The 20,078-nt window shown below is 28.1% G+C and overlaps 2 protein-coding genes across 5 annotated transcripts in view; one reads left to right on the top strand and one right to left on the bottom strand.

The window, feature by feature from the left end:
- The window catches only part of LOC107441590 (rap guanine nucleotide exchange factor 2), a 146,940-nt gene that overhangs the window by 114,596 nt on the left and 12,266 nt on the right, over nt 1–20,078 (top strand). For all 4 annotated transcript variants that reach the window (XM_087159763.1, XM_087159767.1, XM_087159764.1 and 1 more), the window contains 13 exons: nt 84–274; nt 2,151–2,373; nt 3,075–3,236; nt 3,932–4,039; nt 5,432–5,635; nt 7,196–7,304; nt 7,388–7,679; nt 8,201–8,468; nt 9,866–9,930; nt 10,015–10,180; nt 14,717–14,893; nt 16,011–16,110; nt 16,496–16,623. In XM_087159763.1, the coding sequence (XP_087015889.1) occupies nt 84–274; nt 2,151–2,373; nt 3,075–3,236; nt 3,932–4,039; nt 5,432–5,635; nt 7,196–7,304; nt 7,388–7,679; nt 8,201–8,468; nt 9,866–9,930; nt 10,015–10,180; nt 14,717–14,893; nt 16,011–16,110; nt 16,496–16,623 (2,193 nt within the window). The remainder of the gene's footprint in view (nt 1–83; nt 275–2,150; nt 2,374–3,074; nt 3,237–3,931; nt 4,040–5,431; nt 5,636–7,195; nt 7,305–7,387; nt 7,680–8,200; nt 8,469–9,865; nt 9,931–10,014; nt 10,181–14,716; nt 14,894–16,010; nt 16,111–16,495; nt 16,624–20,078) is intronic.
- Nucleotides 11,260–13,277, bottom strand: LOC147816291 (THAP domain-containing protein 1-like). Its single transcript, XM_087163877.1, has 2 exons — nt 13,064–13,277; nt 11,260–12,298 (listed from the first exon to the last, which is right to left on the bottom strand). Exons 1-2 carry the CDS (start codon nt 13,214–13,216, stop codon nt 12,200–12,202), a joined length of 252 nt encoding a protein of 83 aa, XP_087020003.1. The 5' UTR covers nt 13,217–13,277; the 3' UTR covers nt 11,260–12,199.

Genomic DNA, 20,078 nt, shown 5'->3' with positions numbered 1-20,078 from the left:
CCAAAACATCTCTTAATTTTTATGTTCCTCCTCTCTCTCTAGAATTAGTACATATATTTAATAATGTGTATCAATATTTTCAGGCATTTGCTAACATGACACTTACTGTGAGAAAAGCGCTGTGTGCTGTTATGGTGTTTGCTGTGGTGGAAAAGCCAGGAGTGGTGGTAATGAATGATGGTGAGGAATTAGATTCTTGGTCAGTAATTGTCAATGGAGTCGTAGAAATCGAGTCTTCCAATGGCGAACTTAAAGAATTACAAATTGGTGATAGGTAAATATATTTTTACTTCCATTCTTCATTTCCTTATCATTAGTTGTGAATTCTAATAAAATCCTAGAACTGGGAGTACATAAAATGGCTTTTGACCCCTCACATTTTATAAATGAAGGACCACAGCCCCTTCTAAGGTTAGAATTTTTTCAGAAATTATTTTTTGTGTGATTAAATTTACAATAAAAAAAAAATGATAGATGCTTTTTTTCTGCATTCTAAAAAAATGTCTCGATTTCAAGAGAGCTTTAACATTTTCCTGCTACCGAATCATCCCTTAGACTTCCCTGACAGATGTAATATATGTTTCGATGCTGACAGACGGAAAAATTCTTAATTTAAAAGATCACTTGATTTTGTCTTTTTACTATCGGGCTCCTTTCTGAGCTTCTAGTTTGTTAAGTTAGATTTTTTATTAATTTTTAATAATTGGATGCCTTCAAGTGTTGTAGTGTGAGTATCTCGATTCTGATTGGTTGTTGAAATGTGAAATTTTTTTACATTAGCAACTGTGCTTTCCATTCTATATTCTTTCACAAAAATATAAATTCTTTCACTTTATGTTTCTAACTTAACAACCAAGACAGGCCGTGTAGCCATGTAGAACATAAACAAATTAATTATGCATTGAAGTTGCCAGGTACAGAATACAAAAATACCAGGGGTTTGTCCAGGGCAAATTTACTACCTTTTAGCGGTACCTTCACAAATTCAACTTTATGAAAAATGGTAGTTTCACAAAATACTTTTGAAAAAGCAAGTTCAAAGCTTCCCCTCCCCTCCTCTTAAAATTTTGTTTTTTTATCCCCGTAAGAAACGATAAATCCTTGGTTAATTCCGCATGTACGAATAGGTAGCGCATGCTTGGTCAGATAGTGCTGTAGCGACCGGTAAGCCTAACCGGTCGCTGACGCCATATCATAACGAGCTTTTTTATAAAAATTAGACGCAGAGGCACCCCCTCTGTAAACTTTACAGGAAGTTGAAATTCGATCATTATTCTAAACATTCGAACATTGTTCTAAATTCGTTCAGACCATTATTTTTTTAAGAAACTTTTTTCAATATGACCTTGTGGGAAAGGTTCTCATAATGAAAATAACCTTTAGTGGAAGTACTGTTAAATGCATGTTGTTTTTTTTTTAAAATTCAAGTTGAAATTTAACAATGGACAATAATTTTTATGGATTTTTAAATTTGGATACAATTTTAAGCCCAAAATTTTACAAAAGCAAAATTATTTTTGAACATATGGGGAAAAATATATATAAAATTTACTATATTTTTGTGTTGATTATTTAATGTAATTTTTAATTTTCACAAATTATGTCTAAATTTTCACAAAATTGGTACCTTTCATAAAAACCTAAACAAACCAGACCCCTGGTTGCAATAAAATACAAAAATAATAAATCTAAGTTAACTAAAAGATGTAGACGAAGAAGAATTATATTTTAACAAATTCGATGGGTGATACATTGCTGTATTTTCTTCTGTTGTAGTAACTTCATGTTGATTAACATTCTAACTAACACACCACCTTGTTCATAAATGATCAGCTGGCACTGGCGACATAGGTCACGTGTGGGTATCCGTGATCTTCTTGAACTGCAAGTACCCAACTAAGACAATTTATACCAAATATTGTACTTTAATTTTGAGAACTGGATTGGAAAAAGATTCTTAACATTTAATTGGGAAAATTCACATAAAAGCTTAGTCTTTCCTAAGTCCCATTCCTTTATGTTTAGATCCGTACAATATTATTATCAGATAACTGCATGTATATCCTGCTTATTATTGAGACTGTTCCGTTGTTGCTGTAAATAGAGTTATTCAATCCAAATATCTTTTAATAATGTCCATTCTTTTCTAGCTTTGGTATCACTCCAACAATGGAAAAAATGTATCAACAAGGTGTTATGAGAACAAAAACTGAAGATTGCCAATTTGTGTGTGTTGCACAAAGTGATTATTATCGAATCTTGCATTTAGGTGAAGAAAACATAAAAAGGCATGCAGTAAATGGGAAATTAGAATATATCACGGAACTACGGACAGTTGATGCTACTCGTAATAAGGCTCATGTTATAATCAGAGTAAGTTGGAAGCACATTTTATACTTAATGAAATTTACTTTAATAATCTCTTAAATGGACAACTTTAAAATGAACATGTTTTATCGTTTTTATTTCTTCCTATTTTTTAGATATATTTCTAAATTAAATAAAAATTGAATAAATGATTAATTGATTGAATAGATCAAGTTACTTTTAATAATCCGAAAATATATTTCCCTATTTACTTGGTTTAACTTTCAATTTTATATATTGACAAATTTAATGAGTTTTTGAGTTAAAAAAGTCTTTCTCCTGTTAATTTTATTTCTGTTCTTAACAGGTTTAAAATATTTTACATTGCTGCTCTGTTATTCATGAAATAAATATTGATTTTATATTTTTTTATAAGTTTAATAATTTTACTTAATGTATGGCATGTTTAAAAAGAATTTATACATTTTAAATTAACCCTTCAAGCATTAAACACCTGATCAAAATTACACTGATACTTCCCTAATAATGCTGAAAAAATCAGAATTAACACTCAGGATGTTAAAAATGATTAGGATCTATCCGATTTATGTGATCTTTTTATATTAACACTTATGTTCAAATACTGTTGACTTAGTGAATATTGTTTGAAAACTTGGTGAATATTATTTGAATATTTTTTTAATTTTTTGAAAAAAAAAATGATTGAAAATGAACAGAATATCTTAATTTATATTTGTATCTTTTAGGGAACTCCCGAGAGGCTTTTATCTCAACTAGTTGAAGATAATTCAATGGATGTTACCTACGTTGAAGATTTTCTGCTTACATATCGGACATTCATCGATGATTGTAAAACTGTTGCTGATAATCTTCTTATTTGGTTTGATGATCCAAAATATAGGGATAAAGTAAGTCCCTTAAATTCTGGTTTGTTAGTTGATATGAAAACGTTTTATATTTATAACTCAATGAAGCAAAATAGCACAATAACTGCCAAATTTAATTCTTTTTGAATATGATTTTCTAAAAAGGTTATAAAATGACTGTTGAGTTATAATTGTGTACTAATTTATTTTAATGACTGTTTTACATTTCATTTAAAAGTTTTATTCATTTCATTTAAATGTTTTATTCATTTCATTTAAATGTTTTATTCATTTCATTTAAATGTAGTTTTTGTTATTTCATTGTAAATAAATATTTCGCTCTTTGGAAATAATTTTTACTTGATGTATTCAGAAAAATAATTTCTAATTTCTTCATTAATATGAGTATTAAAGAAGGGATTAGAAATTATTTCTAAAATAAATTTTCTTTATAAATCTAATTTCGGAATTGAAAGAAATTATTTTTAAAATTTTACTGATATTTAAGATTTGTTGAAAATATTACTGATTTGAATTTTAAATGTAATGTTGTGTATGTACCATTTTAAAATTGCATTCTCTATAAGTGCTTACAGTTTAAATAACTATTCATTTTATTTTTGTGATGTATTTATGATTTCTTACTTCAATTGAAGATTATCGAAAAATTGACTTCCTACTTTATTTACTGTGAACTTTTTAATTAATACATTACCAAGATTATATCTTCTTTTTAGGTTACTAGAGTTGTACTTTTGTGGGTCCACAATCATTTTACAGATTTTGAAACTGATGTTAGAATGATGGAATTTTTAGAACAATTCGAAGTAAAGTTGGAAAGAGAAGTTAGTATTTTTAGAATTTCTTAGAAAATGCATTTTATTGATTAAATAATTTAAAATTTTCCAAACCTTGAAATTTCTTATGCTTCAAAGCTTGTTCTTTGTATTATTTTTATTATTTTTTGCAATTTATATGATGCACATAATTCAATAATTTGTTTATGAACATGAGAATTTACTCTTTTTACACTTGAATTAATGGGAATTTACTTTTTTATACTCCTTTTTCTTTCACTTTTTGTAGATTTTATGTTTTAAGAATAAAACGGGGACATTTCATTTCCAACAGAGAGTAATAGAATTTTTTGTTGTTGTTGTTTTTGTTTAAAAAAATTTGAACAGTTTGATTACATCAATGGAAGATAATAAATCTGAATTTAAAATGCAGTTAGTTTTGTAAAATTTGAATTTTTTACTATTTAAACATGGAACTCTTATGTTAAGCTCTAATTTTTAAAAACAGTAATTTTTTATAAGCAAGCCCTGATATAGTGATATCCTGGACTTTTCCATGATATTTTAAATAAATAATTGGTATTTTAAATAAATGTTACAAGAAACTAAATAAAAGCCCTGTTGTTAGAAACATAACTCGGATTTAACAAAGAATATTTCATAAACCTATGGAAATAATTTATAAAAGGAAAATTCTTGATTCTTGAATTTATGAAAATTCAGAAGTATTTATGTTTCTTCCTCTTGCTATCATTGCACATTTCTCTTTACCTTGTTTTTTTCTTTCTTTTTCTTCATTTTTTTTTTACACATTATGAATCTGCAAACTCTACATTTTCACTTTTTATAAGAAATATATAATAAATTTATGCATTTTATGAAACTTTCAAATCATTCTTTTACAACAGTTTTTATCTATGAAAAGGCCTTCTCAGATCAAGTTTTATTCAAGTGCAAACGTTTAATATTGGGAAAATAAATAATATTTAATGATAAAAAAGAGTATTTTTCATTTTTCAACTTTAACACATTATTTTTCAGTTATATGAGCCATTCTATGACGTTGTTTGGGTTACCAATTATTTACAGTGGTAGTTTAAAGATGTGCAAAGACAGAAAACTAGCTTTATCAAATTTCCTGCATTAAAATTACAATAAAAGATCATTTCAGAATTTCTGTTATTTCAGTTGAAAAGCTAATATATCGTCTTATGAATTGTCAGTTTTTTTAAGTAAATATTTTTTGAACTAACATTTAGTTTATACAGTATAATCAATATATGGTTTATTGTAGAATTTGTTCAATTTGCTGAAATTGTTTTGTGGCCTTCCTAAGTTCACATTGTATCATGTTTATAATAAAATAAGATTTGTTCTATTTATTGTTTGTTAGTTGTTGTGATAAAAGATGTGTAACATATTAGAGTTTTCTTTTACTAGAAAATGCTGGGGCAACAAAGGCTATTAAATATAGCTTGTTCTACAAAAGCTCGTGTTCGAGTTATAACATTAGCCAGGTCAACACGTGAGGAAGTGTTACATTTCTCAATTCTGGGAGGATATGAAACTGGTTTTGCTACTTTTATCTCCAAAGTAGATAAAGGCTCAAAAGCTGAAGAAGTTGGTCTTAAAAGAGGTGATCAGGTACGTTACAATCTTCTAATTTTTTTAAAAATTCCTAATGACTAGTTTGTTATGGTTTAAAAGTTACCATACCTTTTTTAAAAAAATTATGATTTCCGTCTTTTGGATTAGTTTTTTGTTAAACTTTTCAAACTCACACATTATTTCATATGCTATATAATAGGAGAATAACATTGTCACTATTTAAATAAATATTGACCTGGCTGCAGTTGCAAACTTTCTCCCCTTAAATATTTCAGGTGATATTTTTTAAAATTGTTATCATTGATGGTTTGTGTGCATGGAATATTTTGGTAGTCTTGATATTAAATTATTTCAAAATCAATGACCGATCAGTAATCAAGATTGAAAATTAAGAAATATTATAATAATATTTAGTTACATTTTTTTCCTCAATGACATTTCTTCCTTTTCTCCTTTTACTTTGAAGCCAGCTGTTTTTATTGAGTTTAGTATGTGACATGTTGTGTCCGATGAAGTCTAACCACTTTCTGCTGTTGTGGTATTAAACTCAACATTCAAGTACAGTCGGACTTCTATTTAATGAACTCCCATTTAGCGAATTTCTCTATTTTGCGAATTTTTTTTCTCGAGGAACCAAGAACATTTTGGAAATTTCGCCGTAAAATAACTTCCAAATAACAAAGTGAATTTTCTATTGAACGAACTTTTCTTTGAGATCCGCTTTCCCTATTTCCCAAAATATTTCAGAACATTTTAAACTTGTTAACGCATTTTATGGAGGATATGACCTTGAATTGATTTTTGAAGCCACTTAACTTTCAGAGAAAGCAGTGAAATCCCTTTCCCTTTTTGTTTGCATTTTAAACGAAAAACTCAGACAAAATTAACGGATTTTATCAGTAGCAATTAAACTTATGAACGCATGTGGTAATGTATGTTTAAAATTACTTCTATAATAAATTCAGCTATAATTTTATACATAAATTTAGCTTTTTCTAGTTTAAAATGTATGTAGCATGATAGTGTAACACTGGATAATGTTTCGCTCTAGTCTATCTGTCCATGCAGATTTCTTTTATGGTTGAGATTTGTAAAATAAATAGTAGATACTAGTTCACAAGATAAAGGCGTATCAATTGCTATTTGAATAGTGTTTATGAATTTAAAACCTGTTTTGTGTCTGTAAAGTATTTCAAAAGGTGATTTTCTATTTAACGAATTTTCCATATAACGAACTTATTATCGGTATTTAGCAACTTCGTTAAATAGAGGTCTGACTGTAATTGTAATTATATTAAGCTTCATGAATCATTCAAGTTAGTTCCAGTTTTTGAAGCTTGATGCTGTTTACACTCAGTTAACCTTCCATCCTGGAAAAATGGAACTCAAAGGAAAATATACCATCATGGGGCTTATAATTATAGGCACCCTTTGCAGTTGCTTTGTTGCACTTTGTTTGTGCTATTTATGAGTGAGTACTTTCTGTTGGTGATTAGCTATCAAATATAAGTAGACGTTTCTAAAATGTATAAACCACTGACAACTAAAGATGTCCGTCTTTTTATTCTCAATGATATCAATGTTTTTGCTTTATAGATATTGGAAGTAAATGGCCAGAGTTTCGAAGTCATGAGCCACGTCAGGGCTTTGGAGTTGTTGAGGGGGACCACTCATCTATGCATTACCGTGAAATCAAATTTTCTTGGTGAGTATTCTCCATTTCATTTCTTATTAGGCGTGTGTTTTAAAGACAGTGCACATAATTAGATATTTTTTCTTGTGTTTTAGCTTTTAAGGAAATGCTGAGTGCCCCTGAAAACACTACCCGGCGTTGTCGCAAGGCTTCGGAAATCTCCTTACTTCAGCATGACCCTCGCTCTAGGTTATCGTCCCAGCCAGAATGGCACGAAACAGTCGGCACACCTGGCTCCCCAACATCAAAAATGAGTGGCTCCAATTTTCGATCAACCAGTGAAGGAAAGAAAGAGAATGAAAAGAAAGGCTATTCAACGCTAGGCCATCGAGCAAAGTTTATTAGAGTCCTAGCGAAAATGAATATAATTCCAAGAACTCTTAATACGTAAGTATATGCCTTTTATAATACAGAGTAAACCAAATTCATCTAGTAATTGTAATAGTAATGTAATAAGTAAAAAATAGTAATTGTAATAGTAATGCAATAAGTAAAAAATAGTAATTATAATACAATAAATAATTAAATAGTGAAGTCCTGTTCATCAATCTAAGTTTTATTAAAGCTAAGCTTTGTTAATGGTTAAATCATGTTAAGTAAATACGAATTTTATGCTTTTGTGTGTAAAATATTTAAGTGACTAGTAATTCTACCCATTACAACATTGGATGGCATATTCTCCTGATTTTTGTCTTTACAAAATTGCAAGGTATAGTTTTGTGTCTAAAAGCACTAAAATGTCTAAATGCATAAAATTGTGTTTGTATCAGGCGCTTCTGTCTTAGATACAAATAAAATGTCAGAAAAAAATATTTTTGTTTATCCTACATAGTATGACTTTCTATCTACTCTAAATTGAATTCTGGATTTGGCACATTTGAACGCTTTCTCTTTTTAAAATTTTGCAGTGAATCACATTTGAACAGTTCGGATGATAGCTTGTACTCCATAAATAGTAGTAGTAGCGGTGGATCTGGAAATTACAGTGGCAGAGGCTCGTCACCCCAACCTTGCAGTGGAGGTAGTGTAGGTGGTAGTGGTACCCTTTATCATAGTCATAGCAACCCAGACTTAACCTCACTTACTCCCTCTGATGAACTGCGATTGGAGTTTCCAGAGCATGTGCTTAAAATTTATAGGTCTGATCAGACTTGTAAATACCTACTGGTTCACAAAGTAAGCTTATGTCTTATTTTGATATTTTTCAATATTTTAACTACATTATTAAAACAACTCAAGGCAATAGTTTTACTATTTTCATAGTTTGTAGCACCAGAACCCTTAGTAGTAAATAAATAAGATTTTTTTTTTTTTTAATTAATGATGTGAATCAAGGCATCGAATTACCTTAATGAGTTAAAAATTTATAAATGTATTAATTACGATTTAAATATTTATTTAGTTGAGTGAGTTTTAATGTAATAAATTAACTATGTTCCATTGAGATTAAAATTTTCTAGCGTTTGTGCAAAATATTGCTTTTATTTATAATTTTTGTGATTAAGTGTGATAAAACTGACATGTTAAATAAATATGATATTTTTGATGAAATATTTCTGTGCATAGCAAAAATATGTTCTTGGATAGTGTTGAAATTTTACTGGACAAGTCAGGGAATTTTCTTCCTAAAATTCAGAGGAAACTCAGTATAATTAATTAGTGAAAACTATATTTTAAGTTATGAAATCAGACACAAAAACATATTTTCCGTGAAGAAACAATTGTATCCTGCATTTCGACAGAGCCAAGATGGCTCATTGGTTAAGGCACTGAGTTATCACTGGTATTGTGTACTGGGATTCGATCCCCAGTGGTGGCTTGAAGCTCACCCAGCTTTAGTTAGATTGGTACTAACTTGTCTGGGAAGTAAATGCGGCCTATGCACAATGCTGACCAAATTACCTCAGTCAAGCTGTTGGTCATGAAATTGTGAAGCCTTAACCTCTATTACCCCCTGGCCAAAAATGGGCTGTTGCTGGAATGCTTTGCTTTACCCTTTTTTAAAAGATAATAATTCTTAATCTTTTAAAATTAACTATTTTTAACATTTTGAATACATGATTAGACATATAAATACTTAGGCATCTTTACATCTGACTACTTTTTTAAAACTTTCAATCTGGTTTCTTTTTATTTGAATAAACTCTGTTACGTTAAACTTTGGAAAACTAATCTTTATGTGAAGAGCAAGGGACAAAGAACTAAATTTATATCATTCCCCAAAACATTTAAGTTCACACAATTTATATTATTCCTGAACAGATTAATGGTATTGAAGGTAGACTAAAATAATTTTTCAGGGGAATATTAAAAAAATGGCATCTTAAGCTTGAGTCTATTATTTTTCTGACCATCTAAGAAATATATATATTTTTTTAAAGCTATTTATAATACATTTCTATCTTACAATTATAAATAAGAAACTACTCTTACTTATTAAATTAAATTTTTTATATATTATACATTTCTATTTTATAATATATTTCTATCTTATATTAATTTGTATTATATTTATAATACATTTCTATATTATCATAAATTGGTATTTTATTTCTGTCTTATTTTACAAATAGGAAACTACTGCTAGAGAAGTAGTCATGCTTTCCTTAAGGGAATTCGGTATTACGGAGTCAAGCAGGTGAGTAGATGTTCTATTAATTGTAATTAAAAAAAGGAAACTAATAATGATTTATATCTTCAATGCATTTTTTTCTTTTTGCAGTAAATATTGTCTTTGTGAAGTCTCAGTTGGTGAGGGTGGTGTAGTGAAACAGCGGCGCTTACCCGATTCACAACAGAACTTAGCAGAGAGAATATCACTCAGTAGTCGATATTATTTAAAAAACAATATGTCTAGTGAGTCATTAGTGCCTGACGAGCTTGCTGTTGTAAGTAATCTACATTTAGTTCTTTCATCATTTACTGAGTGCTACTATCATCAAATTTATTGTATGCTTTCTTGAATTCTGGTTTGGAAATCAGAATTTATCCATTTCAAGTTTCAAAATTAGTTACCAGGTTCAGCAACAGATGGGACTGTGCTAACTGAGAGAAATTCTGTTACAATGCAAACAACAATATGGCATGGTTTGAGGACAAAATTGAAAGATTCTTGTAGAAATATTTCAGTTGAAATTAGCTAACATTGTTTTATAGCTTTTCCAGTCAACTGTCAGTTGTGCCATCTGTTGCTGAACTTTAACAGGGGTTTCTAACTCATATGAGGCCGGGGCCCGCAATTAAAAACACCAGTCAAATGGCGGGCCGCAAAGTTATCAACATTTTATATAGGACTCTCTTATGTTTGAATGAACATTAAATTATTACTGTCAGATTTTTATCAATTTGTACAAAACAAAGGTATTGAATTACATATTAAAATACGAAGTAGATTTTTGAAAACATTTTATTGCATATTAAAAAATTCTGACCACAAAATTTACAAATGTAAATAATTTCGTCCAAAATGAGTGGTTTCAAAAAGTTAAATCGTAGAATTTCTTCGAGAAAATTTATGAAACGCACGTGCTAAATTACATTCACAAAATACAAAAAAAAAAGTTTAAAAAAAAGTAACGAAATAAAAAGAGCAGCATACCAACACCTCCTAGAATGAAGGCCTCAGCACGACACACCCCTCTCAATCCTTAGTAGTCCAACGAGAATCCTTACCGCGTCTTTTCAGAAAAGCTTCGATCGGATACTTTATATGAGTTTGTTTTTAATTAGAAACTTACCTTTCTGAAAATAAAATTTTTTAAGCACTTTTCGTCTCTACTGAAAAGAATGAAATTTATCGAACATATACTAACATTCTGAGAAAAATTATTTTAATTGCATTATCAATTGAAATAAAGATATTAAAAAAAAAAATTGCACTCTGATATACCTTTTGTAATTTATTTAAAGGAATGAGACAATATTATTTGACAATTTATCTATGTAAGCATTTATTATTATTCTTTCATTTAAATATATACATAAAACAAGCTATATATAATAAATAATTTTATCATTGAGTAAAATTTTTTATGAAAACAAATTTTCATTTTTAAGACAGCTGATATAAAGTTATATCCTTAACTTTATTGAAATTTGAACACAATTTTAAATTAGTGTAGTATAGTAAAATTATTTACAAGTTACTAGCTTTTCACAGCTTTCAAAAATGAAAAGTGATGAAACAAGTAACAAAACTGTTTATTTCAAATACAAATATAGAAACAATGTAAGATTTCATTTTAAATCTCTTCAGCTTATTAAAAATATGACCACTTAAACATTAATTTATTAGTCTAGTCATACAAAATATTTTTCAAATAAACTCAAAAAGTATTATAATGCTACTTGTCTTAAAAGTTACAAATAAAAAACAGAAGCTGTATCAAAAATTGATTCTATATTTTAATGTTGAAAAAAACAAACCGCTCCTTTATTTTAATGTTTGTAGTTTTCTTTTCTTAGTTTCTGGTTCAATTTTAGATTGAGTTACTTTTAAGTTTAAGTTAGCTTTCTTTTTATTAAATCGTTCAGTTAAAATTGAATCATTTAGCTTTTTACAATAATTGCTTAAAAAAGTGTTAATGGCTCGAGTTACCAAAAATTTAACAATGAAACTGGAATCATGAGCAGAGCATTGATTGTCATTTAAGAATATTTCCTTTCTTTCCAAAACATTAATAGTAGTTTCAATAGCCAAAACTTTATGATTATGCATTTGTAGAAATGAGCTTTCAAACTCTTCAGAAGCTAATTTTTGAACTACCACATATGCGTGCAAGATTATGTCAACAATTTCTTGCTTAGGGTAAACCAAACAACCTCTGTCTAATGTTTGAATGTAAGAGTTTTCAACATCATCTATCACATTAAATTTCTCTTCGATATCCGTTAATGCGATAGATTTCTCACAAAATGAACAATATTTGTTTTATTTCACCAGTCTTTGGGTCAGTTTTCACCGTTTCTTTAACTATGACATCCGACGAAAAATGCTTCTCACACACCTAAAAACAAGTATACATTTTAAGTATTTTGTTTTTATTTTTAACTATTTCTTCAAAAAATATTATACTAAATACTTTATAGTTTTGATGTCATAAGCTTTTTTACATATTTGATGTAAAAAAAAAATTATGTTCTTACATTTAGTTCTCACTCTTAAAATGTTCTCATATTTTTAAACTCAACGAAAAAAAAATTTCAGAAAAATCAAAATATTTGTTGAAAGTCATATTTTACTCAATGAAATATGAGATTCAAATTAAATTTTCAATTACAATTTCTATTTTTTCTTCACAAAACCAAGACTTCTAATGCACAATACCCAATGAAATAAGAGACGCAAATTAAAATTTAAGTAAAACTTTTAATTTCTGGTAAAATTTTAAATTATCACTCTAGGAAAAACAATATTAAAATACTTATAGAACTGTTGTAATAGAGGTTTGTGATTTTTTTTTTTTTGAATGATTTAAATTTTCGGTTTCATATTGTTTGAATTTTATAGCCTGCATTATGTTTTCACATTTTGTCAAACTTTCTCACACAAAAATGCAATTAAAACAAATTTTAAAACTATGAAAATCATGAAAAATTTGTACTATCTCATTTAAAATGCCTTCTAAATTTAATATATATTTTTCTCCAAAATAAAAAAATGAATATAATTTGATTTAACTACCTGAATGATTATTTTAAAAAAGAAAGTGTTGATTTAAATCAACGAACCCCGATTTCAACAGAAATAAACAATAAGTAAGAAAACTTACTCGAGAATTCTTAGTGATGATAAAATCCTTCTGTGAGAGTGCTTGTAGCCAACGTCTTTGTTGAGCTTCAACTTTGGGAAAATTAAATACGGCAACTTTTGGACCGTTAGCATAATTTCCTTTGCAGTTTACTGCACAGCAATGGTAAGGCATGACACATTAATATATATTGCAAATATGTAATCCAACAGTAGCTATCATAACTTAAAACTTCACAAAAACGAATTAAAAATAACAAAACACGTGGAAGGGGAAGAACCGGCGCCAAAGGGAATGACTGTTATGGTCACCGGAATTCCATTTCGCCAAAATCAAAGCTATGAATGACGCCAATGCTAATGGAAGAATGTGGCAGCCATTCAGGTCTACTTCGTTGGACTACCAACGGATCGGATTTTTCATTTATGTTAACCCGTGCTGAGGCCTTCCTTATTCTAGGAGGTATTGAGCATACACGATTATTTTTGTATTTGAATAAATAATTTATCAGATGCAAAACCTGAGAAATAAATTGTTTTTCACCGTTGGTTCACAAATTTCACAAAAGCGAAGAAATTAGTTATTTTTTTGAAGAAAAATTTTTTTTCGACGAAAAAGCATTTTAAACTCATACAGAGTTTTATACAAAAATTGTCCGCAAAAAATGAAAAATAATATATTGCAGTTTGCGGGCCATAAAAAAAAGGCTGTGTGGGCCGGATGTGGCCTGCGGGCCACCAGTTGGTTACCACTGAACTTTAATATTAGTTTTTAAATTTGATGAGAGAAAAGTTGTGATTTCCAGCAAGATGCAGAAAATTTCCCATTCCTATCTCCTTCTGTTTTTTTTTAATGAACTTTTTTATGTTGTATGTCATTTTTATTGTAGGGCACTTGGTATTTAGTGGTTAATAACACTTAGGTAAATAAGATTTTGGAAAAATGTAAAATGCGAAAATAAATAAAGCTTTTCAAATATCTTTTTAGGTAATTCGTTATAGAATTTACTTTATTTTACAAATGAATTTATGGTTTTTTGTTAGGACTTATATTATTTTTAAAGGAGAAAAATTTTCACGAATGCAATTTTGAAAAAAATTCTTATTTGAGACTTATAACTTATATTTGTGATGTTTTTTGTAAATTTGGCTTGATGAGATCCTTGATTGACGATGAAATTACCCAAGTTTGTTTATTACATGTTTTTTAAAGAAAATAATTGAAATAATGTCTTTTAGATTGCTAGAATTCTAAGCAGAGAATGAATATTAACACAAATGCAGGAATGGGATAACATGGCTGAAGCGTTATACAGTATTAAATATGTGATTGATATTTCGAAATTTAATTTCAAAGTAAATAAATAAACTAATAAATTAAGGCCGAAAAAAAGGTCTAAATTAATTTATAAAAATTGAGGGTTATGAGATCATTGCGTTACTTTTTAGAATTTACATTTTAGATTTAAATAGAGTATTTTTTATCATTGATAATTGATCTTAGTGGAAGAAATTTTTAATTTGGTAACGGCTTTAAAAACTGAACAACAAAAAAGCTGTTTACAAATTGAATTTTCCCATTAAAAACCTTCCCATTTAAAGATTTGATCATTAAGTTTTTCAATTGTTTTTTTCTTTCTTTTCAATTTCTTAATTATTCTTCATTGCATTTTAGGAACTTTTAAGGGAGAGTCAAGTACATTTATTGCATTTAAATAGTGTGGAATTAGCAACACAATTAACTATTGAAGATTTCAGCATTTTTCGCCAAATTGAACCTACAGAGTACGTGGATGAGCTCTTTGAGGTAAACTCCAGATATGGAATGCCCATGCTATCTAAATTTGTTGAGGTGAGTAGATGCTATTTTTGAATAAGTTTAGAATTCGCAGGACTCTTTAAGCTTTCAATAAATTCCTAGAAAAATAAATTTCATTAAATATTTATGATTTTCTAAAATTTTTGTTGAAGTTGATGGAATTAAGTAAATAATTACATTTAAAAAAAAAAAAAAAAAAAAAAAAAAAAAAAACAGGAAATTTTAAATTTAGAAAAAAATATTAATTTCATTTTATACTTTGAAACAAGTGAAAGAACAAAACACAATCCCTAGTCTTCATAGTGCACCAAGTATGGTAATAGTCGACTTCCAAAGTTGACATCACTTGTGCCTGTTTGGTACTATTAAATCACTCTATATAAGAGTAAAAGATAAAAAGCTCCTTTTTCTCTTCCCTCCCCCAATAACTTCATACATCCCAAATCTACTGTTTCTGTTGAGTATTTTGGGATTTTTCTTCTCGTAATTTAAAAAGGATGAAATAAAAGCAAAATTAGCTGAGCTAACTAAAGTTGAAAAAATTTATTTAGAGAAAAAATTGTGCCCATTGTTTGTTAGGTGAGGCTGATGAAAGATTAAAGCTAGCCATTTTAAAAATGGACATAAACGGCTTAAAAGTTTTACAAATGATGGTTGATGCTGAAAATGAAAGTATTGGAAAGTGCTGATATGTTTTGCATTATGTAAATATTATATCTATCTATCTATATATATATATATATATATATATATATATATATATATATATATATATATATATATATATATATATATATATATATATATATATATATATATATATATCATAATAGATAAATGCAAAAAGAACAAAAAGGGAAAAATATGAAGAAAATTAAGAAAAACAATAAGTTTTATTTTTCTACATTTTGAACTTATATATATATATATATAGTATATATAAATAATAGAATTAGAAAATAAGAAATTTTATGCGAAAATGTAAAGGTTCTCATCAGGATGCATTCCTTTTACCTGCATGTTTTTGTCACAAAGCTGTTGCTTGTTTATATATATATTTTAATTAATGAATGTCTGATATTTAAAATTTTGCTGTTTATTATATTTCGGTTAGTATATCAGCTCATATCTGTTTTATATTTATTCATAGTTAGTGAATCGTGAGATGTTTTGGGTAGTTACTGAAGTATGTTTTGAACATAACCTGTTGCGTAGGATGAGAATCATCAAACAATTCATAAAAGTAGCAAGTAAGTTTATGTAAATAAACTATGTTCTTGAATTAGTGTTCTAAAAATATCAATATTTTTATGTTAAATATTTTTACAAATTTTGCCTTTCTTTTTTAAAACAATTAAAATTATTTTCAATACTAAATTAAAATGTAATTATTAAATTTTATATGAAAATATTATAAATGAACTTAAAATGAAGACATTAGATATTGGCTGTATTTTAGGAGTACTACTATAATGATCTATAAACTTCGAATGATACAATTCAGTTTTTGTAGTGTTGTAACAAGCTCTTAAATCTATAATTTATTAGTTTTTTCATACCAATAATAATATTTTAGTTGATATATTGTGTTATTAAATTTTTTATTTAGTAATAATAAATCTTATTTGTGTTTAGGGCAGTGCAAAGAGTGTAAAAATTTCAATTCTATGTTTGCAATTATCAGTGGCTTGGGGCATGGTGCTGTGTCAAGATTAAGGCTAACATGGGAGAAACTACCATCAAAATACTCAAAACTATTTGAGGTAATTTTATAATTAATATTCTGTTTTAACAGTATTAATATGCTTACAAAATTTTTTTATTAAAAATATTGATTATATTATTTATTCCAATATTCAAAGTTTTTTCGTTGCTGTTTGACTTTTATGTTGTTATAATGCACATCTAAATTGTGTTATACTTACTTTCTTATAATAGTTTTAATTTGTTCTTTAAGTAAAAAGAAGCATTATCTTAAAAAAACATGTTCTTAAAAAGAAACATTTATGTAGATTATTACAACATATATATTTATACTATTTTATGTAAAAATATTTTTTATTGGTCTTTGAAATATTTTTCATACTTACTGCGTGTTTAAATTCTAATGGATGATATTCATTATATTCATAGATATTCATTAGATCTTTTGATACATTGAAAGTATTTTAAATAATAAAACAAAAAATGCATACTAATGAAGCTTTAATTAATGAGAATTTTTTGTATCAGTCTTTGAATCATTAAATATTATGAAGTTAGAACAAACTATTCTGTATTTATACTATTTAGATACATGATTCTATGCATGATGATAAGATAACATATGATGAGATTAAAAAAACTTACTTCATTAATTTATGTTAGCAAAGGCAAAAATCTAAAGCTTCATTCTATAAAAATTCTAAACTATTTCTGCTTTTTATTTTATTTATTTGGATAAAATTGTCTTATTTTTTTATTTTGTATATTTCCACAGTAGGAAATATTTATAAAACTGAATTCATTTGTAAGAAGAACTTCGAGATTGAGGTAATTCATTTGTTGAATCAAGGCTATCTGTAAAACATGAAGTCAAACGTAATTATCAAAAGCCATGATGGTTTTGATAATGTTTAATAAAGCATTACCTTTTGCTGTTTCAATATTTACTAAAAGAGACAGTGATTTCTCTAGACTTAGGATATTAAAAGTACTTAGGATCCGGGATTTCTATATTTATGTATTCCTTTTTACTAAAAAATTACCTCCTATTTAAAATATTTATTGTATTCTTATTCTCAATCTCTTTATCCCTCTGCAATCATTCATATTCATAATATTAATCAATATAATATTACCATACATTATATTACCATTCTTAATACAGTCAAACCCCGCTATAGTGAACACGGTTTATAGTGAACTCCCGGATATAGTGAACGAAATGTTTGGTCCCGCGCCTTGCTATGCATGGATAATGCTATTTTTTGTGGATATAGTGAACCAAAAAAGTGAGGAAGTTGGATATAATGAACTTTTTTCAGTCTTCAACTTACTTTTTTTGTAATAATTTTGAAATTTCTACTTCAAAAAAAAAAAAAAATGCATATACCGATTTTCAAAACCATCTACAGAGGAGAATGTAGCGATAAGCATTTTTTCTTGTTTGCTTCTTTTATCTCACTTTTCCATCCCTAAACAAACCAAGCAGATGTTTCCAACCCAGGCAGACGATGGTGTCAGTGGGATCAATATGCATTTTCTGTCAGAGGGAATGAGCAATTATTCATTATTGGTCAAAGTGTTGGAAACTGATATGTGTTGATAAGGCCCTCATTTCAACTCCTTTTTGCTCTCAGTTCAGTTTAAAAAATCCTGCAAACAAGCATCTCAAATTTAACTATGGCGAGCAGTAAACGTAAAACGTTCTCCATTGATGATAAAATGGGCATAATCAGAAAAATTGAAAATGGATGCAATCAAGCTGATATTTGCAGGGAATATAAACTATCCAAATCTACAGTTTGTAACATATGGAGAAATAGGCAATTAATAAATTCTGCTCATGAAAAAAATTTTGATGGCAGAAAAAAGTTGAGAAAAGCAGATCACAAGGATGTTGAAGAAGCATTACTGAAGTGCTACGATTTTATGAGACTACTTTTATGTGCTCGAATGGCAGGTTAGACAGGTTTAAAAAGCGGAATAACGGAAATTCAGGAAAAATTATCTGAGAGTCGGGAAGTTTTTCCATATCTGATATTAAGGATTGCTGATCAGCTAAAGATTACTAATTTTTTTTTTGTTCTCAAGACAAATAGTAATGAAAAATAACAAATTTTTTGCTACTACGTAATATTTTTCAGTAATTTATTTGAATAATGTGTAATAAGAGCAGGGATGAGATTCTTCCGCGGATTCGCGGATTTCCGCTTTTTCTCAGATTTTTCCATTTTCCCCGCTAATTTCCGCTGAAATTTTTTTTTTGTTCAAGTTAAAATATTTTATGAGGAATTAAATTTTCCGCGGAGCGAAATTATTGAAGTCCTCATTCCTCCCTCTGAAGTTTCTCCAAAAATCATTTCCTTGGGATAAAACTGGTTGATCTTTATACAGGGATGAAATTTTTTTCGCTTTTGTCTCTCGAATTTCAGCCTTTTTATCAAAAACTCAGATTCTTTAAAAGTTTCGTTTTTTTATTTTTTATTTATTTATAAATATCCCCTTTTTTTAAAAAAAATTCAGTCGTTGAAGTCAAATTATTATATTTATTTACGATTTTCAAAGAAAAACAGAAAATTCAAACTACGTCCTAGCTGCTAATCCTTCCGCATGTTTACTTATATTAGCTATTTTCTCCGATTTCACGCAGAGAAAATAAGATTCTCCGTATTTTTTATCCGTCGGCGGGATAGCTCGTATTTTCGTAATTTAGACGTCGCTTCTTCTTGTATTCTGGAGAGAAAGCAAACAAAAAAAGCGGGAAAAAAAATAGAGGTGGATTTGTGGTGAAAATATTTATTTGCTCATTCAATTAATCTTGTAAATTTTTATTTATTGTGTAAACAAAAAACAATTAAAACAAGCCTTTTAGAAATCCCAAGTCCAGACTCTGCAAATATCTCGATTTTTATTCACGCGATTTTAATATCAATCATCGATTTTCATATTTACCTGATTTAAAAGTTGTGCATTGCAATTCTTATTTACGCTTTTTAAATATCGCACATTATGACTCGTATTTACGAGATTTAAAAATCTAATATCGTGTTTTGTATTTTTGCATTTTTAAAATCGCGATTTTATTATCAAGCATCGATTTTCGTATTTACCTGATTTAAAAGTTGAACGTTGCGATTCTTATTCAGACCATTTAAATATTGTACATTGCGATTCTAATTTACGAGATTTAAAAAACCAATATCGCGATTTGTATTTACGAGCTTTTAAAACCCAATGTAGCTACGCGAGCTTAAAATCCAATGTCGTGATTCGTTTTTGCGGTTGTAATATCGCGCGATTTTAAAATTATGCATCTTGATCTAAAAATTACGCATCATGATTTGTATTTTCGCATTTTTTAAGTTCGATGTAGAGTTTCATATTCACGTGATTTAAAAGCCTCATTCGGGATTTATAATCACATGTATTACAAGTTTAAACAAAAATTTGACAAAAAAAGTGCGATTTTTATACATCTATATCTATATATATTCTTGGATTTCCTCTTTTTTAC

This window comes from Parasteatoda tepidariorum, chromosome 1 (assembly GCF_982258835.1).
Source record: "Parasteatoda tepidariorum strain Cologne lab strain chromosome 1, Ptep-v5.0, whole genome shotgun sequence".
NCBI lineage: Eukaryota > Metazoa > Arthropoda > Arachnida > Araneae > Theridiidae > Parasteatoda > Parasteatoda tepidariorum.
The sequence above is the reverse complement of the archived record's forward strand: the minus strand, read 5'-3'. Positions and strand labels throughout refer to the sequence as shown.

Excerpts from the sequence above, each read along its gene's own strand:
- LOC147816291 (XM_087163877.1), bottom strand. The coding sequence starts at position 13,216 with ATGCCTTACCATTGCTGTGCAGTAAACTGCAAAGGAAATTATGCTAAC. Across the intron at positions 12,299-13,063 it reads TCATCACTAAGAATTCTCGA|GTGTGTGAGAAGCATTTTTC; the intron begins GTAAGTTTTCTT and ends ACTTGTTTTTAG.